The sequence below is a fragment of the Molothrus aeneus genome, chromosome 3 (assembly GCF_037042795.1).
Source record: "Molothrus aeneus isolate 106 chromosome 3, BPBGC_Maene_1.0, whole genome shotgun sequence".
NCBI classification, from domain to species: Eukaryota; Metazoa; Chordata; class Aves; order Passeriformes; family Icteridae; genus Molothrus; species Molothrus aeneus.
Genome location: NC_089648.1, coordinates 103,617,177 through 103,644,994, shown reverse-complemented (window position 1 = coordinate 103,644,994; position 27,818 = coordinate 103,617,177). Strand labels below are relative to the sequence as shown.

At 43.4% G+C, this 27,818-nt stretch overlaps 1 protein-coding gene across 1 annotated transcript; it reads left to right on the top strand.

Annotated features, from left to right (window-relative positions):
* Positions 1-27,077, top strand: FAXC (failed axon connections homolog, metaxin like GST domain containing). The gene is made up of 6 exons (XM_066547516.1): positions 1-290; positions 722-857; positions 6,039-6,235; positions 13,325-13,542; positions 19,112-19,228; positions 20,748-27,077. The coding sequence occupies exons 1-6, from the start codon at positions 22-24 to the stop codon at positions 21,029-21,031; spliced, it is 1,221 nt and encodes a 406-aa protein (XP_066403613.1). The 5' UTR covers positions 1-21; the 3' UTR covers positions 21,032-27,077.
* The last annotated feature ends 741 nt before the right edge of the window (positions 27,078-27,818 follow it).

Sequence of the window (27,818 nt, the reverse complement as noted above, 5' to 3'; positions counted from 1 at the left end):
GATGCGGGTGCCGGGCGCAGGATGCTGTGGGGGGTGGGCCTGGCGGCGCCGCGCTCCTGCGTGGCGGACCTGAGCCGCAACCGCAGCCTGTCGCTGGGCTGGTGCGCGGGGCCCGAGGAGCCGCCGCCCGCCTTCTATGGGGGCGAGATCGTCGCCTTCCCGCTGTCGGGCGGCGGCGGCACCATGGCGGCGCTGGGCTCCGACTCCTGGTGGAAGAAGACGCTGTACCTGACGGGCGGAGCCCTGCTGGCCGCCGCCGCGTACCTGCTCCACGAGCTGCTGGCCATACGGTGAGGCTGCGGGGGCTGCGAGCCCAGGGCGCTCCCCGCGGCGCCGGCGCGGCGCTCGGAGCCGCTTATACCTGAGGGGTCAGGTTGGCGAGGGCCGGCGGGTCGGGGTCTCCCCTTCACCGTGCTTCTGCCATTTACCTTTCTTTCCCCCCCATTCGCCCTTTGCAGCAGCGCAGGAGGCGGCTCCGCGGCGAGCCCAGCGCTCGCCCCCACAGGTGGCCCGGGCTGGGCCCTCTCGCTGCCTCCGGACCCGGCTTGCAACCAAAACCTGCAGCAAAACCCCTTAAGGGCTGACGAGAGGGTTGCCAGGGCCGCGGTTTCTCCTTTGTCTGTTTGATGTACTGATGCATGGTGCACCTGTCCGGTTTGGCTTGGTTTTCTTGTTCGTTTGTTGGTGGTTTCTAATTTTTTTTTTTTTTTTTTTTTGACAGGAAAGAGGAAGAGCTCGATTCGAAGGACGCTATCATACTGCATCAGTTTTCAAGGCCTAGGAATGGCGTTCCGAGTTTATCCCCATTCTGCCTGAAAATGGAAACGTACTTGAGGATGGCTGATTTACCCTACCAGGTACATCGTGCAGTTTGCCTTTGCCTTGCAGCTCTCTGTAATTGCATGAAATGGCACATAGGCGTCCTGCCTCTCGTTCCCCCAGTCTGTCTCACCCAGGGAGATGTAAACATACACCTACTGCTAGGTGGGTTTGCCAACGTTTTTATGTCTCCAATTAAATTTAGTGTATAACCTTTAAAGATATGACTTCAATAAGATTATCTGGAACAGCTGTAGACTTAACTGGTGAAGCTAAATCAATGTTAAAATGCTGAAGTGGGAGAATAGTCTGGAGTTTATGTAACACTAAATAGCACCCCAAAACTAAAGCAGAAGACTATTTGATCCTTGAATTTCACCATGCTAAAGACATCATGATTAGACAGCTGCAGGTTCTTGTTTTTCTGGAGGCCTTATCTCTAAAGCTGTCTGGGAAGAAGTGTTTACCTTTTGCTTCACCTCCCATGGCTAATGCTTCCTCCCCAGTGAAGTGAGATAGGATTGCTTTTAGAGGTCATGAATACTGCTCCTTAATTGTGGTTGGGTGCATCCCATACCATCTTCCTGCAGGGAATGAAGCCTGAGCTACTCCAGTGAAAGAAAGCTGTGAGAGTGGACACTTGAATCTCATGGTCTTGCCCGTTAGCATCGAGGTTGAGCTGGGACACTGCAAGTGTGGCACACATCTTGTGGTGTTGGCAAGCTGTGCAGCACCCAGGCTCTTTGAGACATGAGATGGTTTTCTTCTTCTGTGTGTGTTAAGCACTGAATGCCTTTAAGATGATAAAATAATGATGATATATATATAACTAAGATCTTAGGTAGAAGAAGTGTCTGGACTTTTTTTCCTTTTTTCTTCTCCCTCTGTTTTTTCCTCAGTAATATAAATTTGGCTTTTTATTCCATACCAAGGCGTTAGGAAGAATATTTTGTATAAGTCAAATGTTGTACAGTGGAAAACCAACCCTATTGCACCTTTTTTTTAACACATTTGCCATCGATATTTAGCTTCATATATGGCTAAACTCCTTTACATTGGAAGAGAAAGAAAGTCTAATCAGTACATTTTGCTTAATTCTTTAAAAGCCTGAGTTTAATGTTTTCTTAAAATTCAGTGGGACTTGAATCAGATACTTGGGAGTACTAAAGAGGAAGACTTCCATCCTGTGGGATGTATTTTCCTCATTTAGGTTTACAGAACTTGCAAGATTCTGAAGGTTGAACATGTCATTGAAGCAGGAGGGCTTTGTGCACATTGCTTTTCTCAAAATAATTTGGGTAGAAATTGCACGTTTGAGGGGATGACTTTTTTGGTGAGATCTGTTTTCTTTCTAATGGCAGATGATGCAGTTCAAAAGTTTGTGATGGTCAGGTTTGCTCTGGTGGAGAGTAGGTAAAGAAAGCTGCATTATAAAAGATGGCTGTGACTGGACATGGTCACTTCTGAAAGATAACACAGCATTTGTGTGGTTCAGGATGGAGTTGTTTGGAGAGCTCATGCTGGTCAGAAATCACACAGCTTTTTGGAGAGAGGAATTTCCAGAGGGTTATCCTCCCCTCTTTAGTTTTTGTACTGAAGGTCAGTATTACTTTTTGGTGTTGCATGTCTCTCACTAGCTGTGAATACACGAAACTGACAAGACCATCAAAGGCAACATGCCTACTTCAGCTCTTGTCCCTTCCTGCACATGCTTTTCTGTGGCAGCTCAGGCTGATCAGAGCTGGCCTAGCTAGAGCCATGACATTTAGTTTATTTGGTTTTAACTCAGCTTGGTTCCCCACATGCTCTGTGTGCCATTTTTTAGGAGGAGGAATGGGTCCTGTGGGTGCTGGGAACACCAGGATGGCGCTTTTAGCTGTGCTGGCTTACATGGGCTTAAGGTGTTTGTGGGGTCACTGACCCTCTGAAGGGTTTTAGAGGTAAGTTTGGTGGAGCTGAAGACACAGCTCTTTTTTTTCTGGAAGAAGCAGATATTGTTTCTGTCCTTGTGTTAGGAGTGTGGTGCTGCATTGGGCTCTGTCGAGTGGAGGAAAGTATGGCTGCTGCTGTGGGATTGGGTGGGAGGGGAGCTGAAGAGGGCATTGTTCTTGGCTGGAGTCTCTTATACTCTTCCTGTAGACTTTTATCTTGTTCCCTCATGACTGTGCTACCCTTAGGATGCTGTAGGTGATCCAATGGCTGCCTGGCAGGCAGCAGGGTGGGTGTGAAGGGGGATCAGCAGGATCCAGAAGGAAACACCTTGCTTCCCTGCACACTGTCAGGGGCCATGATGGAGAAGTGCTGCAGGTGGCAGCTGGTGCTCATCCCGGGAGACCTGCTGTAGTCATCACCTTGCTGAGGAGGGACTGCTTTGAAGGGAGGGTTCTGAAATGGGGTGAAGAGAAGACAGTGAGGTGCTCAGACAGCTTTTGCACTTTCGATTCCTTGTGTTTATTGTGGTGCATCAGACTGTTGAGTATTGTGCTTTGTGTTATGCAACGTGCTTTAATGGCATGTGAGGGTTGGAGTAGAGTGATGTATTCCTACCTTACTCTCACCTGAATTTCTCCCAAAACATACAGTATTGTCATGTGCTTATGTTTTCTGGGATCTGCCTATTTATGTGTGAGTTTCCATGAAAAATGATTTGGGCAGCCCCACCCCAGCTGGGCTGTCATAATCCCTAGCTGTGTTTTCAAAACATTTGATGCTTTTATTGGTAAAGCTTGCTTTGAAAGAGCCCTGTCTGTGTGCTCATCAAGATCTTTTGGGTATTCCCTCATTTCATCAAGAATATGAAGAGCTGAGCCTTTATGTAATCTGATAAATAATTAGCACAGCAGGAATGTGCTGTTTTCATGCCAGGTCTGTGGAAATGGCAGCCTCCTCAGGAAAAGACATGAGTGAACGTAAAATCATAAACAGGAGTAATGGAAAATGTGAAATCTAATTTCTTCTGTATAGTACTGTAAAATTACCCTAGAAATACCTTGTGCCATTCTTTTTGTAAATTCCTTATGAATGAGGTTCTGTAGAGCTATTGTTATTGTTGCTCTGCAGGCACTTCATGTGCTGTGAGTGAAAAGGGATATTCTTTTGGTTTGTTTTTGGTTTTAAATAATACTGTAGCTTTTTCCTGCTTAGCAACTGGAACAATTTTTAAGTGGAAAATTGATAAATATTTTATAGCAATTAGTATCAGCCGTAAGGATGCAGAGGTTTCAAGCCTAAAAATGTCTGTTTGAGAACAGTGGATACAAAAACAGTAGATTAGATTTCTCAAGAGACTAAGATTTTTCTCAGGTCACTGAAAGATATTTCCTATTTCGTTTGATAAACTGTATGTAATGAAACACAAAAATATTTTTAGACAATGTATTTATATGTATTAGATATATATGCTTGAAGAAATGTGCAGCTGAGTAATAACTTGCTTTTTTCTGGGTTGCAAATGGTATGGACTGCAGTAATTGGAAGATGTAATAAACACATCTTCAAGTCCAGTAGCTTCTGCAAACCACCAGTGTTTGTGCACAAGAAGGGAAATATCTTAATGGAAGGGCTTACTGAAGATTAAACCAGCAATGCTCAGGATCTTCTAAACATGCTGTGTAGTTCCAGGAAAACCTTGTGCTTCTGTAGTAAAGTCATAATGAACAATTATGGAAATGTATCAGTCAGTTTCAGTGCTGAAAGATCATTTTTGATGAAGGAGAGGTCTTGGAAGGTGGAAGGACAGGGCAGTGCTCTCCCTTCAGTTTCAGACATTCAGCGGTTTTAGAGCTTGTGCCATGGGATTGGCCCCTGTGTCACCCACACATGCCAGTGGGAGGGATTCAGGTGCTTTATTCATCCACACAGGGGTGAGGTGGGTCAGACATGGTATCATCCAGTGTCCCTGCCATGCTGTTTGTTGGGGACAGGCCCTGGAAAGGCTGCAGCCAGAGGCATTGCTTCCCAGAGGTGTTACCCATTCGTTTTCATCTGGAAGGAAGAGCCTTTGGGAACGGCTGCATGATCCCAGTGCATCGCACATCTGCATTTGGGGTGGCAGCCAGGATGCTGGCGCTCTCAGACTGAGCTGGAGGCCTGTTCTGGTGTATGCTCCTTGCTGCCAGAGCACCTTAATCTGTTTTAAGTGGATTCAGGAAGAGTAAGTACTTGACACCCAAACAGATCAATCTAGAACTGCAAACCCTAAACCTCCAGCAATTAGGAGCTAGGTCCTGAAATTCTTGGGGTGACTGCCAGAGATTGAGTGCAGAGCCTTTACTGTTCAGCTTTCTGTGCTAGGAGTTTTCATTCACTAAATAACAGGATGCAAGGATGGGAATCACAAGAAAGGAAAAAGGTTGTGCCTTGTGTCTCTGCCTTCAGGAGTAAGAGAATTGGAGACAAATGTCTGATCATGTTTTGGCAGCCAGCACGTCCTCTCATGCTTGTTACATGAGACAGAAATTCTCTAATCTCTGTTTCGCCTTGTCATAGGAAAACACATTGCTGCTTCTGTTTGAGTGCTGTGCTGAGCAGGTATAGCAGTATTCAGCAGTGCACTAGTGCTGTGCTCTGCTGTGCTGGGCTCTTGGGAGACCCAGTTGTAAGAAGTATATCTGTAAATGTCTGAGATTTCTAAGTTTTGAAGTTGCAGAAAGAAGAAAATCAGATTTCCCTTCTGCTCATGGAATGATATGCCTTCTGGAATGATATGCCTTTCATATATACTTGTGACTCCGTGTGTTTTGTCCTTGGAAGTAATGCAGCCATCTGAGTTGGGTAGTGAATTTATTTTTTTTAAGGTACTTTTGACATGGAAAGTGCAGGAACTGAATTTAGTTTTAAGTCCTGTGATTTAAAACTTCTTTAGGATAACGGGCACTATCTTCTGGGAGATCTGAGCATCTCCAACCCTTAAATAACCCAGGTATTTAAATAATATAATTTAAATAATATTATATCACATGACATTCAGCATAGAAGCATGGAACACCTTGCAGGACCTGGAAATAATTCTGTCTGAATTTTCATGTAGGGTAAAGCTGCTGCTCTGATTGAATAGCCATTGCTACTCTAGAGTATTATTTTAAAAAAAAGGATTTGTGGATTTGTTTCTTTAAGAACACAGAAAATTATTTAAAAATATTTATTCTCATTAAAACAGAACCTGAAGGGCTTTTTTTGTCTGTATATTTGTTTGTTTACTTGATTTTTTTTTTCCTTAGAACTATTTTGATGGAAAACTTTCCCCTCAAGGGAAAATGCCTTGGATTGAATACAATCACAAGAAAGTATCTGGCACCGAGTTCATTATTGACTTTTTGGAAGAGAAACTTGGAGTGAATTTAAATAAACACCTTGGTCCACATGAAAGAGCTGTTTCCAGAGCTGTGACCAAAATGGTGGAGGAGCACCTGTACTGGTAAGCTTCCATGGCAAAGCTGGCTGTGTTCCTGTGCTGTCAGATGTGTTCCTGAGCTTGGGCTTCGACACAAATGCTTCTTTTCTCTTGCAGAAATCTTGGATACCCAATTATTAACTTCACAACTCTCTTCATCCTAGGAAATTGCTGCTCCTTTATGTGTGCAGAGGTATGAGCCAGGGATAATTCTTTTGAAAAGCTGTGCTGTGCAAGCACTGAAAAGTCAGGCCCTTTGACTGCAGCTTTGTAGAAGGTAGCAGCAGTGGGATGCTCCTCTGTTCAATGTGACTTCTGTACACGAGCAGCCTTGTAATAAAGACCAAAAGATCAAGGTGGCTGAATGTATTTGTGGTTTGAGGGGTGTAGAGGAATGAATCCAGTGTTCGTGGTGAATCCAGAATGTTGTTTTCTTACTTTTACTGATTTTCATTATGTGTGAGTGATTGCAGTATGGCTCATTGCCTTTCCTGTAACACAGGATTCTCCTGTTGATACAGATTGTTAACAGTACTGCCCATTGATAATGTCCAGTATTAGTCACAGTATCCTGAGAAGCTGAAATATTTATATGAATGGAGAATAGAAATAGAACCTTTCTGGGACTTTATGCATTTTACTGACACCTTTGAAAATAATTCCTGTGATTTCCTCTGTGCTTTACATTTCTGTCCTTCTTAAGTGCCCTTTCCAGTTTGGGCATAGAGGCATCAGCTGGACATGCACCTTGGATACTGCATTTGCTCCCTTAGCAGGCACAAGGCTTTCTCCCAATAGTTTACTTTCTAGTTTGCATTTAAGTCCTTGCTACACTATGTTTTGCATTTATGTTGCATGTTTTTTCTTCAAAACAGTGTGTGATTTTTAAATTGAATGCATTTACCTGCTTTTTCTTTCACATTTTGATCGAAGATCAGCAGCAATATGTGTACATATAGTTCTTCAAATAATTTTAGTGTCTCCTGAGAGAACAATTTTAGCACTCAGTAATTAGCATATTGAAGTGATTTGGTTTAGAAATTAAATCTTTGCCTTCCAAGAAGTGTGGCCCTCACCAGTTATACCCATCTGCAGTGTCATAGCCTCCCAAACATGATACAGGCAGCCTGTAAGTTAACATTTTTGTTCATTTTTCCACCCTCAGTTATTGCGGCTGCCAAAAGGGGGATGAAGCCTTTTAGTCCCCTAATGCTTCATCTCTTTGCCATAGTGTCAGTTGTTTTGTGGTTCATAGATTTAACTGTGTTAAATGTATCATTACTGATGGCAGGCTTATACTGCTGTTGTGTCTCAATTACACAGTGCTTTCCTCTGTGAAGCTGTCATCCATCCATCCAGGCTCCCTTGGAGCTGGCTGGGCACTGCTGGACATGACACAGGCAGATGTGGAAGACAGGTATTGCAAATTCAGGCACTGGTCCAGAGAGGGGGCACCTGTTTTAACAGGTGGACAAAGTTACACGAGGAACAGAGATGGGCATGCCTGGCTGTGTATCCCTGTTGCCTTTCCTGTGTAGTCACACAGAGCTGAGTTCCTCCAAGGCATATATTTTTGCTGCAGTGCAGTAAAAAGTCCAACTGTGAGTCACTGTATGTCCCTCTGGCTGTACCAGAGACTTGATATGTTGGTGAGGTTAAACCTTGCAGATTCCTTGTAGTAGGCAAAGCCTGAGCCATTAAGTGTTGCAGTTGTACTGCTGTAATTCCAAGAGAACAACTTAGCCCATCCTGTACTTACACCAAAGTAAAATCAGGCTTTCACTGTGTGGGACCATATTTCTCCTTGACAGCATTGCATCTGTGGTTGTGGGATCCCTTCACATCTGTCCCTGAACGTTCCCACGAGAAGCTTACGGTTTTTTCTTGGTGTCCTCATGTCCCACAGTGAGGAATTTGAAACAGTGATTGCCTTTCTGCAGAATGAGGTATATAAAACCAAGCCTCCAAAGCCGTGATGCATAATGTGATTCCTGCTGTTTTGTGCCAGCAGCATGCAAAGTAGCTTCATCATAAATTAGTAATACTGTAGTACATTTATCGGACAAAGAAGAAGAGTACATCCTGTGGTGTGCTGTCTCTGGGTGGAGCTAATCCTGGTGGATGCTCAGCATTTCCTCCAGAAATGTTTAGTTTTGCCAAGCAGTGGCTCATCTCCGGCAGTTAGTGCCACTTACATGTGGAAGTGACTGCTGTGGCTGGAGCTGGGAGCAGTGTGGGGCTGTTGAGAACCTCAGCCTCTGGACACCTTCTCTCTGTCCCAGGCTGGGACACCCAGCAGGGCTCAGGCAGGAAGACAACAAGTGAGCGTGCCTGTTTCCATGCTGGGGTTACACCGTGTCTCTGAGATGCACAAGACTCATTTGGAGCTGGTGCTGGAGCTCCAGTCCCTGGAGAAGGCAGTAAGCCATTCAGCTTTTGCTATGTTTAGTTAGCAAAAGAAAAAAAAAGTCCTCTAAGCTGAATGGGTGTTGAGGCGAGCCAGCAGTGAAGAGATGGAAATGAAATAATTTTGTGACTCTCACTCCAGGCCTGGATCCAATGCAGACCTCTGCCATCTGCTGTAGGCCTGCTCTGAGTTACCTCCACTGCCTGCAGTGACCCATGGACCCCCAGAAACCAGTGGGGCACCCTAGCCCACCTTTGGGGAATGCATTTTTGGTGTAACTGCAGCACATTTGTGGGATCAGACCTCTGATTAAGAGAGGTCTGAGTCTCACTTCCTTCTGGAGCTGGCATGCTGGGCTCAACAATACTGCTGGGATTCAGGCCAGGCACCTCCTGGGTGCCTGTAGAGCTAGCAGTCGCTGTGAGAGGCTTTCTGTCACTTCGATCTCAGGAGACAGATCTTGGGTTGGTGACACTAATGTGCTTAGTGAGAACATAAAGCCTTGAATATTCGGCTTAAGCAGATGAACCCATTAGATTGGTTGAGCTGCATTGTCAAACACAGCTGCAGTGATTTATAAATATGTGTGTGTGTGTGTGTGTGGTTTATAAATGTGTGTGTATGGGTATATACACTTGCAAATATATTTGACTTGTTGCTTGCTTTGTCTTTCAAGAAGCAAGGATCATATGTGATGAATGCTTGACCTACAGGAAGAGCATAATGTAAGAATACAGATGAATCTGACTTTGGTCAGTATTCAGACTTGCCAAGTGTTAAACATAAAATATTTTTATAATGTAAATATGTTTAAATACATCAAGCCAGTTTTAAGAGTTGCATCTCTCCTACTGCTAACAGTGATGAGGCTTGAATGCTGCTGTTGGCTTAAAAACCAGTTGCACAGCAGGTGGGGTTTCTACAGCTGATTGTGGAATGAATTTGTTATAATCCTTTTGAATGTCAAGAAATTCTGGTCTGTGCATGTTCAGATAGGAAAAATAACCCCCTGTTCACATCCTTGTGAATGCCTTCCCCTTGCCTGGAAGTTCAGACAGTTTTGGGATAATCAGGCAAGCTGCTGTTGATGAGTCACTTTCTTCATCTCCTTGCCTGATGTATGTATTGAGGCCAAATCTGCTGTTACATTTAGAGTTAGGATTTACTTCACCCTCACAGCATTGCTCCTTAATGCATTATTGTTTTATTTCTACTCTAAGATTTGTACAGATATGCTGGCACAAATAAGAATGGTAATGTTTCCCAAAATGCTCAGTTCAGGCCAATATTTAAATAATTATGTCATCTCATAAATACTTACTTCAGTGTAAAATGTACAGTTATGATGTACTGAAGTAGATTATTATGTAGACTACCCAATTTCTGGGATTTCCTAACCTTCTGTAATATTGATCATCCTCCACTAATGTAGTTTGAATATAGGAGTGATGGGTGGAATTAAATGCTGAGAAGCATATTTTGGCAGAAACCACAAATTAATGAACCCTTGAATAGAATTCTTTTAACTCTTCCTGAATTGGAGCCTACTGTTTTCCTTGTTTTGTCTACTCAGAACCATTACATTTTGGAAGTAAATTCTATTATTGTCTATTTAGCTGCCTTCATTGCCCATGTAAATTTGAGATTTGGGACATGTAACAATTCTGCTCATTCAAAGGGACAACCAGATGTCTGAAGATTTGTGCTTGACAGTTTAGCCTATGCAGGATTACCTAAATTCTGTGTAGTTCTCTGTTGCTGTCCTAGTCATTACACACCTGATCTAATTTCTGCCTCTTCCAGACCCAAAGACCTTCTCTGCCAGGGCAAGCAAGTGAGCTCTGGGGAAGTGTATTTTTGCATTAAAGTATGGGCCAATTAGTTTTGTGGGAAACCTTGTTCATTCTGTTTTCAGAAATTAAAACAATTTTGGACATGGTTGATCACTCTTGGTGCGATGCCAGCTGGTCGGAGTGAGCAAGTTTAATCTTGTGCAACTGGGGTAACTTAAAAAACACTGCAATGGAATTCCTGTGTTCTTTTCCTGTTTTGTTTTGACTTCTTTTTCTTGTTGCCCTTCTCTAGGCCAGGCCTGTTGTCCAAAGTAACTAAATTGTATTGCAGAGATGAAGCAGGTCAGGTCCATCCTGGGGAAGGAGGGTCTTTGCAGCAGGGCAGAGCAGTGCTTTCAGAGAGCAAGTTCTTCTTAGCTTATTCAAATAATAAATACTAACTTAGAGATTAGGAGAGGAACTCATTCAGAGCAGCACTGTGGAGAAGGACTTGGGGGCTCTGGTGGATGAAAAAACTGGACATGAGACGGCATCCTGGGCTGCATCAAGAGAAGTCAAGGGAGGAGATTCTCCCCTTCTACTCTGTGTTTGTGAGACCTCACCTCTTTCCAGCTCTGGAGTCCCCAGCATAAGAAAGATCTGGACCTGTTAGAGCAGGTCCAAAGGAAGCCACAAAGATGATCAGAGGACTGGAGCACCTCTCCTGTGAAGACAGGCTGGGAGAGCTGAGGTTTTTCAGCATCAAGAGCAGAAGGCTCCAGAGATAGCTCATTTTGGCCTTCCAGTACTTAAACAGGGCTTATAAGAAAGAGGGAGAGTGACTTTTTACGTGGGTAGATAGTGATAGGACAAGGGATAACAGTTTTAAACCAAAAGAGGAGAGATATAAATTAGATGTTAGGAAGAAGTTCTTTACTTGAAGGGTGGTGAGGCACAGGTTGCCCAGAAGATTGTGGATGCCCTATTCCTGGAAGTGCCCAAGGCCAGGCTGGATGGGACCCTGAGCAACCTGGTCTAATGGGTAATAATACCCCTGCCCATGGAGCAGGCATCCCTGCAGTGCACATCTAGTTGGAAGTAGAGGATTTTAAGGTCCCTTCCAACCCAAGTCATAGTATTGTAATTGTTTTCTAGTGTTCACATGAACAGGTTTTCCTATTCAGAGCTGCTGAAGAGACCTTGTCCTTTGCCAGGCCAGTGAAACATGACCAGTGCAACATTCTGCTCTATGGAGTGCCCTTATGCCTTCAGGCCAGCCTTCTTTCCATTTGTCTTAAGTCCTCCTTTACTGTTGTTCCTGGAACAGGGCAGTCTCACACCACACCTTCCCGACAGAGTCAATGCTTTAGGAGTTTCAGTAGCTCTTTACTGCTGTGTTCGTTGGCTTCACATTCCTCCTGCACTGCTGGTGCCTCTGCTAAATCTGTCTCTGATTCAAACTTTGCATTGCTGAAACCTGCTCAATGACTTGAGTTCATCCATCAAGTTTGAAAAATCACAACTGTGCAGAACACTCCATTCTGAAAGTGGTGTTGAAGCATGTGAACTGCCAGCAGGATGCTTTTGTTATAATTATGCAGTGCTGGAGGTTGTGGAGTAATCTGTTGAGGGACAAAGCTGTCAGTAGCAGAGCAGGTACATTTTTGTTCTTCCCTGTTTATACATTTGCAGCAAAGCCTGTTCACACCTCACTGTTACTGACTTCAGTGCAACCAGTTAGAGCAGAAGGCATTAAACTGCAGTGGACCATGTGAGTTTGATAAAGTGTACATTATCAGAAGAAGTCACAGGAGTTTTCCAGCAGATGTTTTTTTTTTACTTTCCTTTCTTGAATTAGGTGAATTATATGAGCACTAAGGAAATTATGTGGAGTTGGAAATATGTACAGTGATAAAACTGAAGTCATATTCCAAACTAAAACAATGAAGCCTTGGAATGGCTTGGATTGGAATATGTCTATCAATTCCCAGTGTTTCTGAGACCCTGCAGGCTTTCTATGTTTATCTTGTCTACTTTCAGATGCCTTTAGCTGTTTTTCCAACAACCCTTGAACTTTGTGACAAAAGTTCATCTATATAGTCCTTTTGGTTTATTTGTAATTTCTGAAGATGCTGGCTATTAAAAAAGTTAATGTTTCTTTTTTCATAGGTTTCTGTAGCAACAAATCAATATATGTTTCCCTGTAATATTAATAAATAACTAAAGCTTATGTGGGTAACAAAAATTTAAGTTGCTGAGACAAATTATATAAAAAGACTTTTTAAAAGATATTTTTTACCATTCAATAAAGCATGGAACACAACAGAGTCTTTTAGAAATGTCTCTCTCATAAAATCAGCATTTTGAATAGAGGAAACTGTACAGGAGAAAACCAACTCAATAACCACCACCTCTTAATTTTTTATATTTTTTTTTAAAATATCATGTTATTCTTAGTTTCTGAAGAGAAACCTTCTGAAAAATTACTGCTTCAGTATTTATTTTGGAGCAAAGTTACAGCTTGCCTAAGTGTCAGCAGCATAGAAAGGAGAAAGGTTGGTGGGAAAGATTGATTTTTTGGGAGGCTGTTTTGTTGTTGTTTTCCCCGGGTCTGTGCAGTGAGTCGTCTTTATCTAATAAATGCATTTTGTTACAAGAGTTTAGCAGAATTCTGCAGCTTTTACTTTATATTTCAACACGAATCTTGTTTTCTCCTGAAGTGAGTCACGATTTAATGAGAGAATAAGCACTGGGCAGTCTGCCTAAATAGTGTAAAGTGGGTTTGCTCTGCTGGCACTCCGATTGCCTCAGAGTCTGCTGTTTATGGCAGCTGCCTCTCCATCAGGGCAGTGAGCACCTGCCTGACCTCTGTGCGAGCCTCTGGGGGTGGTGTTGGGGATTGCACTGCTATAATTTCTTTCTGCATCCTTCCAGGACTTTAGCTTATTGCCAGTGGGTGGAAAATCTTCACGAAACACAAAAGATGGTTTCGCTTTTCGGCCCCTTCAGCGACTTGCTGAAGTGGATCTTCTGCCATCTGACCAAAGGGATCGTGAAGCGGGAGATGTACGGCCACGGCATCGGGCGCTTCTCGGAGGAGGAGATGTACACGCTGATGGAGAAGGACATGCGGACTCTGGCGGGCCTCCTGGGTAAGGTACAGCGGGTTGTGGTGCTCTCTTCACAGCCCCTCTCTCCACAGGCTGGAACTGACCTCCAGGGCTTCCTGACAGCTTGATCACACACAAATAATCTCATTTTGGCAGGAGGTAGAGGCTGTCATTTAGTGCCTTCCTTGCTCTGGCAGAGACACTGTTTTCTTTTCCCACTGTTTGCTGCCAAATTGTGTGTCTAGAGGCATAAGAGGCTTCCTTCTCTGATCACAGAGTATGTGTATGTAGAGCAGCAAAACATGGCCTGCTGTTTTGGAAGAGCATTTAGTGATATGAAATGAGGAAAATGCAGTGTTTAGTTCTGCAAATGAAGCCTCTTTATACCTTTTCTGGGGGCTGGGGAGTGTGTGTCTCATTTTTTTTTCCTGGTAGTATTTCCTTTCCTGTTTTTTATTTGTGGCTGTTTGACAGATTGCTCTGAGGCTGCCATTTGAAAACCCTTTGCAGATGTTATTTTGATGAGCTGAACTTTGTTGTGTTTGGTTGGTGTCAGCAGCTTTATTCAAAGCTCCCAGTAGGAGATGGTTCTGTGCTGTCAAAATACATGTGTTTAAGACTCTTGGTTATCTTGGGTGCATCCCATACAATTAGTCTTAAGGGTGACTTCACTTAGCTAGAATTACATGAACCTCATTTCTGCTGTGTGGCTCAGGTTGAAATATATACTGGAACTGTTTTGCACTGTCCTTCTTGCCTTCTGCTCCACTGAGAGCTAAGCATACTGTGCATCTGTGTATGACTTGCATTTTGAGGAATTGCTGTGGTGCAGGTGGTCACTTTCCTTATGTCTCTCTTGTGGGAGAAACCAAGAGAGATGGTACCTGTGTTGTTCCCTGTAACAATTGCTTTAAAGAGGTGGCTGAGTGGAGGACAGGAGGATGCCTCCCTGCCCTGTGCTCCAGAGGGACTGTACATGCTGTAAAGAGACAGGTGTGGAGTAGATGAAAGGAACAAGCTGGGGAGAGCCCAGCAGAAGGCAGAAGCTGAGTGCTTGCTGAGAAAGGGAAAGAAAAAACATGCTTCTGGACTTCCAAGCTGTTTTGGAAAGGAAGGTATTTGCAGTGGACCCAAATATAGAGTTTTCTATAACTTTGTTTTCTGAAACAAATCTGTCGAGTTGCTGGGTTGGGAACAGGGTGGGAAAAAACCCATTAGGTGCATGGACACAATGGGCACATGGACACAATGGGCAAGAGGAAGATTAGTTGACAGCTCCTCCTTTAACAGCACTTTCTTATGCTGCATTTTGTTTGTTAACAGAAGCCATTATCTATTCTAGTGTCTCTTCAGAGACAATCTGTTGTTTGGAGATTAAGAAGTCCCTTTTCTTTGAGAGGGAGGAAGGGAGGGAGCAATTAATTTTAGAAGAGGAGATCTGGTCATACCTGCTGCAGAGCTGTGGCCATCACCTCAGAGGAGAGGTGCTCTCCTCTGTGGGACTGCTGATGTTGTAGTTTTGAGATTGGCACTGTGTGGTTCCATGTTCATCACAAGGAGGAGAGGAGCTGGGACAGGACCTGGACCAAGTTCACTCTATGACTTAGAAGCTCAGCAGAGCTCCCTGGTTCTGGCTAGACAACTCTGTCAGGCTGAAAGAAGTGGCAGTGGATATGTCTGTGCTAAAGTCATCCCTGTCTACCAAGAGCAGACAGAACCTTCAAAAGAAAACTAAAACATGTGCCTGTAAAAGTATCTCAATTTGCTTATTTCTTTGGAGTGTATACTGACACTGGGATTTGTAAGATTTCAAGTTCAAAGGGATCATTTAATCACCTAGACAGATCTCTGTGGATTGGACTGCTTGACTGCTCTCTTGAGGCCTGTGCCTTTTTGCTGGCTTGGGGATGGCTTTCAAAAAGCCATCCAGTTTTAATTATGAGATTTCAGCAGGTGGAGGTGCCACCATGTTTTGCTGACAGATGTTACTTACTCTCTAAATCTGTTCAAAATTTGACTTGTTTCAAATGAGAGTTTGATTCTAGCCTGCAGACAAATTCTCTTCCTACTCCTTTCTCCCTTCCTGGGTGGCTTGGGTCATCTCCCTCTGAAGGTAAATGCTATAATCAGTCTCTGGCTTTTATAGAAAATGTACTGAAAAGCACTTCTTCACTATATCAAATTTTAAATTGTTTTATACATATGTTACCAGCAGAGTTTTTCTTCTTCATTCCAGATTGTTGTTGAGAGTGTACCTGTGTACTTGAAAAAGCCTTGATGGCTGTTTGCTGTATTCCTGTTCTTTTATTATATTACCAGCTGAATGTTGTACATTTTTTTCATCTTCCCCTCTGAAATGGATGTCAGATTAGTCAGTGTGCAGTTACATGAATAATTTTATTTTCCCTTTTGATTATTGATGAGTTTGTCTACTTTTCTGTAATTGCCTTAGTTTTCATTAACATCACTATGCTCCTGTTTCTTCAGCCAATTGTTTATGGTAGGGTTTAGGTAACTGTGGCCTCAAGGTGGTATCCTGGAATGGGGACAGGAGGTGGGATGAAGACTTCCAGCCTGACTAGAGGCTCCCCTGTTTGAAAGAGGACAGGAGAAGGCAGTCAGTCAGCTTACTGCCTGCACAGTCTTTGTGAGATTCCCCTCCATATATATGTACCCAAGTGTTTCCCCAGAAGAGAAAGTAGCTGAGATTTTGGCTGTTATCTTAAGAGCTTAAAAATGATGCCTCTTGTGCAGAAGAGCTGCACATACCAAACTGTAGCTGTCAGCCATCAGGAATATCAGATTAATGCTCCCCTTTTTTAACAAGGACCATTCACATGGGAACAAAAATAACTTTTAATTCTAAGAGCTGCTTTGAGAGAATGATAACTTTGCAGCTCTTGGTTCTTATGACATGAATTTTGACATTTCCAATCACATCCTTGGTGCTTTTTTATTTTCTTTATTTCTGAGAATAATTTTTCTATCTCCCTTATACCCATTTTCCTGACAGACTCCTCCAGACCTTATAAACATGGAAATTGGAACTAATCCCTCTGTGATGGATCAGCCTATCCCATTGGTATCACCTTTCTCTCTGTCCTGCAGTCTTTAAACCACAAATGTAATTTCCTTGTATTGTAGCAGTTTCCTACTGCCTGGTAATAGTGTAAGAAAGTGTGGGGAATGAGCACATGAATTAGCAATATATAAAAATACACATTTTGGTAATTGTTTAGAAGAGGCAAGTGAGTGACCATAAATGTATTGGTGCCCTCTCATCTCTCTGCCTCTCAGGCTCTTTGGTAGATGAGGATTTTGAGCAGGGAGTTGCAGGCCAGCAGCTTCCTGAAGTGGATTTTGAAAAGCATTTGATGCTTTGGGGAGGGCAGGGGTGCTCAGAGCTGAAAACTCAGAGGTTGGACTAACCTGGATCTGAGCCTCTAAAGTTAGTTAAATGCCCTGTAGCAGCCTGCAAGTGCTGTAGCTGCCTCTGTGGAAGGGTGCAGGCCTGTGTCCCACAGACCTGCTTCTTGCTGGGGTTTCTTGACCCACTGTTGAAGTAGCTGGTTTTGAATCCTCTGGTGCATGCTTTTGTAAACAGTGGAGTTGGGTGCTCTCAAATTCCTGTGAATTCAGTACAAAGTTGATCCAAGTCCAGTGTGACCAGGTGATTTCATTTCTGTTGGATTAGCCAGGGGATGCAGAGGGGTGTTTGAGATGATCAGTGCTATGGCAGCCTGGATGTGACAGACACTGTGTAATCCTGGCTAAAAACAGACACAGAGATATCTAGTCTATCAGAAAGTCTTCTGGACTAAAGTTGCACTGGAAGCTTTGAGAACACATTGGGAATGGTGGAGGAAAAGGTGCACAGGTGCCATATTTTGTGGTGCAGCATGACTTAAAAGCAGATTTGGAGTTTTATGACCCCAGTTTCATTTTCTCCTCTTGTTCTTTGTTTCCATGCATATGAAGGTGTGGGGTGTTGTGCCTGGGGAGCCAGAGCCTGGGATGGTTTAGCCATCACTCAGAGCCTGCTTTAGTTGTAGCAAGATGGAAATGACAGTATTTCTTCCCAGCACAACATCACTATGGATTGAATCTCAAGACCCAGTTGTATGGTGCTAAATTCCTGCTGCTGGCATGTAACTGTGGTTTAGGGACCCATTTTTGAGCTATGTTTGAGATTGATGAGTGCTTAGGTGTCAGATAAATACTGAAAAGACACAACATTTACCCTGTACAGAGTTTTCAAACAATAAATTGATGGAACCGTGGAAGGAGCTGGGGAGAGTTAACTTCATGTTCAAATGACATCTGACAGGCCAGAGAAGGTTATTGTTACTGGGTATTCCTGAGCACTGTTTTGCTGTGCTCTTGTGCAGGGGCTTGGCAGCATTCCTTGTACTGGATTCTGGAATTTGATGCATTTTACACTGGACAGTTCCTCTGGACTTGCTCAATAAACTGAACATTGAATAACCTGCTGAATTACAGGCAGCTTGGAAGAATGTCCTGGGGAGATGGGATAACTGGATTCTGAGAATTCAATTAGGTGCCACATTTCACAGAGTTAATGGCACTTTGGGCCGAGGCAGGAGCAGTGCAGCCAGCTAACCTGACCTCTGCAATACTTCATGTTTCACTGCGTGCTCTCTGCCTGGTCTTTGTTCCAGGTCTTCTGCCTGTGATGTGAAGACAAGTCTACAGTGGATGTTTTGTTGCAAACAGTGGCTTTGAAACATGTATTTTCTTCCCTTAGTTAGTTACCCATCTGTTTGTGCTGTGTGGCTCTTTAGGACCATCATGATATTGGGGTGCCCAGAGAGGTAAAGCAGAACTGCTGTGAGGAGCAGACATGTCCCTCCACTGCCCCAGGCCAGTCCCAAAGAGCTGCTGTTTCACTTAGTGCCTGACATGCCTCTGAATTCTCCCTGTGAGGGATCAGTGGGGGTGAGGGCACTGCAGTGGTGGTGTGTGAGAGGACCTGTCCACTCCTGCCTATGGCTTTGTCCTCTTCCTGGAGATGCAGGTTATTTCTGAGCACTTGCTGCAGCTCTGACTGGTGCATCCATTTCATCCTGAACAAACAGGGAGAGAGGAAAGCTTTGGGTGTGACTTTTCTTTTTCCAGCTGATCAGATGAGAAAATGGAACCTGGATCTGGATGGGTGGGAGGTAAAGGGTGACAAACTTCTTTCAGCAAGTTCATGATTTTGAATCGTGTTGAGTGGTTTTGGGTTTGCAGCAAAGGCAGAAATGGTGTTTTCAGGCATCTTGTAGCTGCAGAGCAGATTTTAAATGCAGCAGAACAAGTACATTTTGTGAGCACTGCCAGCTGTGAGGAGCAGAGGAGGTTCCTTGGCCAGTGGTGGCTCTATAATTGGCCTGCTTATAGAAGTCTTGAACACAGGGGCAACTGCAGTAGTAGATTTCACCTGCTGAATCCTTGAAACAGTTTTGGGATCCCTGTCTTTGGACAAGTGAACCTTTTCATTGGAATGATTTAATTAAAATAAATATGCTAAAGGTGGAACTGTGATTTTTCTTTTTTTTCATTTGGGGAAAAGTGACATCCAGTCAAGAAATATTTGCTGTTGTATTTACAGGTGACAAGAAGTACATTATGGGATCAACTGTTTCTACTGTTGATGCCACTGTCTTTGGGCATCTAGCACAGGCAATGTGGACATTACCAGGGACTCGACCAGAGAGACTAATCAAAGGTAAGAAGGCATAAGTGAACTCTGATTAAAAGCTCTTGGTGGCATTTTTCACTTTTCGACTTGGAGTACCTTGGAAGGATATTTTGAAGACTACAGTTCTTCAGCAGACTGTTCTTGCCTTTGATGTAGCATTTGTATCCTGTAATATTGTTTTCTCTTAAAATTCTTTGTTTTCTCTTTAATGTTCTACACAGTAATTGTTTTTATTTCTGTACTTGATCTTTTCCCTGTTTAATATGGCAAAGCCTTAAAGCTTCTAAGGAGCGAATGCTGGGTGATGTATGAGAAAATAGAAGAACAGCCATTAGCCAAATTCTGCTGAGCTGAGAACTTTCCTTGATAGTAGAACTGCAAGTGCTGTTGTCTCACTGAAATTACAGCCTTTGCTGTTCCTGAAGATTCCAGGCAAAGAAGAAATCCAGCTTGGTTTTGGAGTCACTTTGCTTTTGCATGAATTGGAAGCCAACATACCCCTTCTTCCCACAGAGGGTTGTTCTTTGGTTTGGTTCCTTTTTGTTGGATAAAGTATCTTTGCATCCATTTTCATAGTAAAACCACACAGCATGAAAAATGGGAAGAGCTAAGGAGGAAAAGGATGTAAAATAGTGTAAAAGGAGTGAATCTGACCTGTAAACCTACTCTGTGCAAGACAGCTCTGCTAAACCTGTGGTGAAGAGGCACAGGCTTACTCTTTTCCTCAGATAATGAGGAAAGGATATAAATATTGGTTATGCAGTTCTTCCCTTGATGTCTGGAGCATCACAGGTAAAATTCTGAAGGGCTCATGGCTGTCTAGAAGGATTACTATGCTTGTTGAATTAGTTAGTCTCTAATGAAAATAAATAGAAGATAATAGATTGAAATACCCAAGCAGTGTGGTTGATTCTCTGTACCTATCAACCTGCTTATGCTGTCACGAGTACAGATTTTGCATTCACCTCTCCTTTAACATGCTGTTATTTCTTTTTTGAATTTTTAAATGATTTATTCTGTAAGCATACATATATTTATAAACAAGGCGTAAGATACTACGGGTGGGAGCAGTAGGAGTGAGCCGGTGGCCATATTAAATGTGAATTTATGTTGCAGACAACGCTGCCATCTGGTGGTGAAAACCCCACATTCACTGTATTTAATAAGCATGCTGTGCTGTCTAAAGATCAAATTCTGTCTTTAGGAACCAAATGTTTGCAATTAAGCAAAAAGTTCTACTACAGAAAGGAGTATTAATGTCTTGTCTTGACTTCTTTTTGTAGAGGTTGAATTTGGGATACTTACTTTGCTATTTGTGTGACCATGCATTTGTGCTTATTCCTGTGTAACCCTTCTTGTATGTGGTTACATTAAAATTAAAAACAGCTGCTAAGAGGATTGATGGCATCTTGGAATTTTGAAACTTCTTTGGAAAGGCCCTACACAGTTTGTTTCCTAACACAGCTAATGTGTTTTTGCATCATCAGGTCAGTTAGAGCATTATTGCCTGGATATATTTACTGAAGTCTGTTGTGTTGTGTTGCAGGTGAACTGATTAACCTTGCTATGTATTGTGAAAGAATAAGGAGGAAATTTTGGCCAGAATGGCACCATGACGATGACAACACTCTGTATGAATCTGAGGAAAGCAGCGAAGCAAGCAAGACTTACTCCCCTTTGCAGGACTTCAGTTTTTATTCAAGGACAGAAACATTTGATGAGGAAGGGAACAGTATTTCCCAAACCCCTGACACAGATTACACTGGACACTCCCTCTTTGACTCAGATGTGGACATGGATGAGTACAGAGATCATGAACAATGCAAGTGATGTGTACAAGTGTCTCTCATTGTGCAGATAAGCTGTTTCTTGGGATCACTGATTTGTTTTCTCCTTCAGGTCAGGAAGAGGTTTATACCACTTTGGAAGAGACCATTGTGCTTGATTCAGCTGTCACATACTGCTTGGACTATTTCAACCGTATTTTGTTTTGTGTAATTGTTCAGGTGGACCAAGGTAAACACATTTAAAACACACATGGGCAAACTGGAGGTCTAGAGGGCAGCAGGACCTTCCAACCTGTTTTTGTTCACGTTCAAAACCAGATCCCCCCCCCCCCCATCGAAGTGGGATGGACTTCTGGGAAGTGGAGCATTTGTCACAACTGGTTTGTGTTGTTATCTTATCTTTACAGCAACGGGTTGAGGACAAAAATGGAAGATGTATGACTGGCACAGCTTTCTTCCATCTAAGAAAATGATGGATGCTGTAATGAAAATGCCCTGATAGTGTTGGTTGACTGCCATGTCAGCATAAGCCAGTGGTGTTCTGAGGTGCATCAGATTCATGCAGCACCCTGGCCTGTATCAGCAGTAGTGTGGCCAGCAGGACCAGGGCAGTTATTGGCCCCCTGTCTCAGCACTGGTGAGGCTGCATCTCAAGTCCTGTGTTCTGTTGTGGGCCCTTCACTACAAGAAAGTCATTGAGGTGCTGGAGCATGTCCAGAGAAGGACAATGAAGCTGGTGAAAGGAACTGGAACATGAGTCTTGTGAGCAGCAGCTGAGGGAGCTGGGGGTGTTTAGCCTGGAGAAAAGGAGTCTCAGGATACACCTTATTGCTCTGTACAGCTGCCTGAAAGGAGGTTGTGGCAAGGTGGGGGTTGGTCTCTTCTCCCAGGTAACAAGCTCTAGGATAAGAGAAATGGCCTCAAGGTGTGCCAGGGGAGGTTTAGATTGGATATTGGGAAAAACTTCACTGAAAGGGTTGTCAAACATTGGAAGAGGCTGCCCAGTCACCAACCCTGGAGGTATTTAAAAGCCATGCAGATGTGGCACTTCAAGGACATTGTTTGGTGGTGGACTTGGTAGTGCTAGGTTAAAACTTGGACTTGATGATCTCAAAGGTCTTTTCCAACCTAAAAAGATTCTGTGATTTGGCAAAGTTTCAGGGGAATTTTATTTGATAACTACTCATACTTTGGGTATTACAGGGTCTGCAGGAAAGAACTGCTCCCAGTTCTTTTGGAGACAGTCAGGGAAGGATGGAGGAAAACATAATCTTGCAGAGAGGAGCTCGTTAGTGTTTCTTGTTCTTTGCAGAGGGTTGAAATCACTACTCTAGAATACATTAATGCAGGAGGGAGATGTCAGTGTTAACTCATCTGGAATGTGTATTGGTCAAATTTCTTCTGTGTTATTGAATTATTATTATGTTTTTACTCCCTGCCCATGGCTGCTGTCTGCTATTTCTAGGCAAGGCTAAAGAGCTGGGATTTGTTGCTAAAAGCCTGGTGTGTGTCAGCAGTGAGTGCTTTGTGTTCCTTACCAACAGACAGCAACCCCATGAAGGTGGCAGAGCAGTTTGAGGTGTTAGTAGGCATGGGATGCTGTGTAGCTGCAAGCTGTTGGCCCAGGCAATTGAATGTTTTATAGCTGCCTTGGGAGGTGCTTCAGGGGGTGCTGGGCACTGTGCTGGCTTGCAGTGCACAGTCCCTAAAGCTGATGCATGGGAGGAGGAGGGATGGGACAGTTCCCTCAGCACTGCCATGTGTGTGGGGAAATTCAGATGCTGAAAGCATGACCAGAATTTAATTTAAATTGCCTTTGCTGACATATCTGTGGATCTGGATCCCAAAATGATTGCACAGGTTCTGACATGCTTCACGTTCACGTCTCCCTAAATGCAGGTTAGAGATGAGAATGAATCCATTGGATTTACTCACAGCTTTGAAGTTAAGCATGTACTTCAGTGTTGCTTGGCCATGATTTGTTGATTTTGGTAGAGAGAGAGCATATCAAACATACTGAGCTGTTGTGTTTTTGAATATACATATAGAATTGGGTATTTGACTGCAGACTTTGTTGGTGGCCTACTTTAATTATGACATTCTCAGTGACTTACAGTTAGATGAATCAGGATCCCTCAGCAAGTTTTTTTATAATGTGTTGGTTGTACCAAATGTTCTAGGAGCAGACAGGGCAGACAGCTGCTTTAGGATGTTAATTGTTGGTAGTTGTAGTGAGTCTGGAGCTTGAAATAACTCCAGCACTCAAAGAATACCTTGCTCCCTAGGATCCTGCAGTGCCTCCTGCAGAGGAAAGTGCCTGCCCTGGGGAAATTTGGAGTTAGCCTTGGCTTTGAAAGCAGGGACACCTTTGTCTGCACTGAAACCCCAGGACTGTTCATGCATGGGAGCCACTGCAGTGAGAGCTGACAAGTTTGGTGTGAATTTGCACCTGTTTCCACAATTCCCTAGGCATGTCCTTGGAGCCTTATTCCAGTCAATGTTATGGACAAGTATGAATGGCAAAGTGAACCAAAACCGAGGAGGAAGATATCATCCAGTTACTTGGGACCTTCTCAGGAAACTAAGCACAAAAATAGGACACAAGAAGAGAAGTCTTGGGCTTGAAAGTGCAGAGGTGATGGCCTGGGTAACTCCGTGGCCAAGTCAGGAGAGATTTTATCTGCAAAAATGTAGGTATTGATATTCTGAATAAAAGGAATCTGCACCAAAAAGCTCCTATTTAAAGTCATTAGTGTGTTGGAAATTCTGATGGAGATGTTCTCATTCATTTACTGATGCATGTTTGAAGGCTGTGCTTTCTCTATTTGTTCAGCATTGCAAGTTGTGCTTGCAGCAGATGAGTCCCAGTCATTAAAAGACCATTAAAGGATGGTCAGACCTCTTTAAAAGGATTTAATCCATGCATTTTTTTTGAAAGCTGTCTTGATAAATTGTTGTGGGGAAACAAACAAACAAACAGTTTAAAAAAAATAAAAAGTGTTCATTTGTTTTGGATTGCATCGGAAAAAAAAAAGATGTGTTTTCTTAAAAAGGGAACAATTGGTTTTGACTTTCCAAAATTTTGCTAAAAGAACAACGTTTTCTTAGTTCTGCAGTTTTTTTTTTTCCCATTCTATCATATCTATTTTTAATGTTAGTGCTGAGGGGCTGTACAGAACTAAAAATAGAGAGCATCTTAATTTCCTTTTGTTTTTTTTTCCTTTTTCTTTTTTTTTCCTCCCTCACTGATCAAAATTTGAGCGAGTCCATTGTAGGGATGCTGGAGATCCTGATGGTGCTGCTGTGGGGGTTGAGGGTCAGCAGGTGTCTCTGCAGCCATGAAACCTGCTGGGGACAGCTGTGGATTGCCAGCTGGGATAGCAGCTCCTGCCAGGAGCTGGAGGCTGATGGATGCCAGGACATCATGTCTGAGGTGACACAGAACACAGAAGGTTTTTCCCTGGTTGCAGATCCCTCTGCCACAGGCAGAAACTCCCTGTGGGGTGATACTAGGAAGGGTTCAGGAGCCACTGTTGTACTGGATGGGTGGGACCCCTGCCCTGCTTATGAGCTGGAGCGTAGCCCCAATCCTAGTGAGGAAACAGCTCTGTTCCTCCTGGTTACTTTACCCTAAATACTGCCAAAGGCTGAGTACTGCCTTTGTGTTTCCATAGTGCTGCTTTAAAGGAATGAGTAATTGGTCTGCCCCTCATTTGGCAAAGGGGAGTTCAAAGCAAGCCCTGCATTTCCAATGGAGTTAGATTTGAAGCAACCTTATCTGTTGGTTTTTTATCATGTGAGTGGCAGTGTTTGACTGTGTGACACTCTGTCATGTCAGAAGGGATTTGTTTACCCCTGTCGGTCTCGCTGGCTCTGTCAGCAGAGCTCACTGTTACCGAGTGGGGGAAACAGGCACTGGGATGTATAGGTCCTACAGAAATCCTGCAAATGTGGTGTTTGATTTAAAAACCAAACTGAACCTGATGTTTCAGATCTGGAGGACTGTTTCCATCCAATTATAGCACTGCAAGTAACACATTTTGATCTTTAAAACCTTGGCAATGTCCCTCCAGATCTATATTCTCTTTGAAAAAATACTGCCTGAAATATTTCTGCAGCAACAGTTCAGGCACAAATTTGCTTTTGTCAGTGATGTCTGCTCAAGTAATCATGACAGTTTCATACTGTTTTCCTTGAAAGGCCTGTATCTGTCAGATGCTAAGCCTTACAAAATATTGCCTGCTGGAAAAGCGTGTTATGTGCAGATTTATGCAGGGCAGCTCACCAAGTGAAATTTCTGTGGCAGGGGATGAATTCAAGTGGGTCTTGTCCTTAGATGTTTGAATAAGAATTTGAAGCTGTTTTTTGACAAGTAGCTGTTTGGCCTAACCCTCCTTCCCTCCCCAAATACTGCAAAATTATGATTTAGGCATCTGATACTAATAAAGTAAATTATGCTCTCTAAATGCAGAATTAAATTGGATGATCCAGTAGCTGGGATATGGAAATGGGCACCCACAGGTGTGAGTCATATCTCTCAGCAGCTGTGATCCAGAGCAGCATGCAGGTTGTAGTGTTTAATCCCATGGAACAGAGGACTAGAGGTAACTCTGAATGGCTGCAGTGGTGTTCAGCAGTTCATCTGTGCTATGGGGTTTCCATGTATGCTGTGCCTTAGTGCTGGGTAGATTGTGCAGGGGCTCATTGTGGTAGCTGTGGCTCCTATGGGGCACCAGCCTGCTGTCAGCCTGTGGCTGAGCTGCAGAGCCAAGGGTCTGTTTGGGAGTGAGCCTTGGCAGTGAGCAGAGCTTTGAGCCTGCTGGTGAATGTGGGCTGTTGTACTGGTGTCCTGTGGAGGGAAGTTGTTCCCTCACACTGCACATGTGCATTCAATTTTCAGGGCAGTGACCCCAGTCTTCACAGCTTGGCCTTGGTGGAGAGAAGGGTTGCAGCAGGAATCAGCTCTGTCTCACTGCTTTGGGGCAGTCCTCTCTTTGATGGCCATTGGGGAGGGCTTCGTCTGTGTTCATTCCCTATGGACATGCCCCAGTGTGAAATACTTCCTAGCAAAGGTTTCTGCAGCTCTCTGAGCAATTTGGACAGTTAAATGGTGTTAGTCTGTGTACAGCACAGGAATGCCAGTCACTGAAAGCACTGTGTGTCACTAGAGTGTTAAACCCTTAGTTCTGTGTCCTGGTTGCACCACTCCCAGGTTTTTCAAGGCCAAGGAGATCCTTACGGGCTTTTGGTGAGACTTCAGCATGAAAAGGTTTGTGGGATTTCATGTAATGATTTACACATTCAGCTCAACAAGTTACAGCTGAAACATATGCTTCCAAAAGGCATTCAAGTTTTGTGGAATAAATAAAATCCTGCTCCACTTTGAAGTCGTTGACAAAAGTGCCATTTGCTTCAGTGGTGCTGGAGTTTCCAACAGAGCTTCCAAGTGACCCTGAAATTACCACTTCTCTCGTTCCTGTCTAATTATACTTAAGTAAAATTTTGCTTTATTGGGGGCAGTAAGGCAAACAAGATGTGACTGTTGTTCTTTTTTAAAGTCCCTTAAAAAAAAGTGCTTTTTTCGTCTGCACTGGTCACATTGGTATTTTCACTGGGCACTATGATTGTGTGTGTTCTTCTCTCACTTCTTGATTTGTTCTTCTGACTTATCTTTCCTCAAATGTACAAGTTCTTATTTTTCAGGATACTTGAAGAATGCAAGTCCCAAAGACAGGGGTGTGCAATCCAGCAAGAATAAAGTTTATGTAGATGCAAATGGGCAAGGGATATATCCAGCTAGCTGCAGTGTACAAGGTTTAACTAACAAAATGAAGCAACACATTTCTAAATGGGGACTCTGATGCTGCAGCTGCATTATGTTGTTTGTCTATGAACTACACGAGACATACATTATTTTAGCACTGTTATTACTAGTTTATAAAGCCATATTTAAAATTGTACACTTGATTGTAACATAACTTTAAATTGTGCACTGTGTTGATCAATGTACATATATATGAAGATCTGTATATTTTGTCTTTATGCTGTATGTCATTGGTGTGTAAATTACAACTAATGGATCTAAAATATCTTTCTGGTTCATGTCCTTATTCTGTGTCTGTGCTTTCTGTGGAGCTGTGAACAGCTGAGAGTTGCTCTCTTGAGAGCAGGGATTGCATGAAACTTTAATGACCAGTCAGTTAAACCCTCATCTCCCCAGGCAAATACTTTAGCCGCCAGCATTGTTTGAATGGAGTCGTTCTGTCACCGATCCCCCCTCCCCTTGACACTCAGGAAGGATTTCAGGGTGTAGCACAAGAGGAAGGACTGACATAAACTTGGGTGTGAGGAGGGGGGTCCCTGCTCTCCTCACTCTGTTCTTATAGTAGGCAACTCTGTCAGGAGTGCAGAACCTTTAAGGTCTTTGCTCAGAGCACTGTGGTAGCTACTTTCACTATATTTTTGAAAATTTTCAGCAAGTCCTTAGCCAGGCTTAGTGTGCTGCCCCAAATGCAGCAGAGGGGCTGTGTGACAGGAGATGGGACCTGGCTGGAACAAACACAGGGCGACAGGAGGCAGGCAATAAAGGTGCAAAACTATGCACAGGTCTTTCAGACCTCACAGAGGCCTGACATCAAGTCCAGCTTCCTAAGTGATAGTGTCAGTGCTGCATTAAAAAACAAACAAACAAAAAAAAAATCCCAGAACACCCAACTCAACCTACCAAAAATAATACAATCCCCCAAAGAAAACAAAAGACAAGTCAAGCCCAAGTGTGTAGTACCATGCTAGTAAATTGCTCCTTTCACTGCCTTAAACTTCTATGGTTG

Bases quoted from the DNA above. Each gene is read 5' to 3' on its own strand.
- FAXC (XM_066547516.1), top strand. From the start codon at position 22: ATGCTGTGGGGGGTGGGCCTGGCGGCGCCGCGCTCCTGCGTGGCGGAC. The intron at 858-6,038 runs GTACATCGTGCA...TTTTTTCCTTAG, and splicing joins TGGCTGATTTACCCTACCAG to AACTATTTTGATGGAAAACT. The intron at 6,236-13,324 runs GTAAGCTTCCAT...GCATCCTTCCAG, and splicing joins GTGGAGGAGCACCTGTACTG to GACTTTAGCTTATTGCCAGT.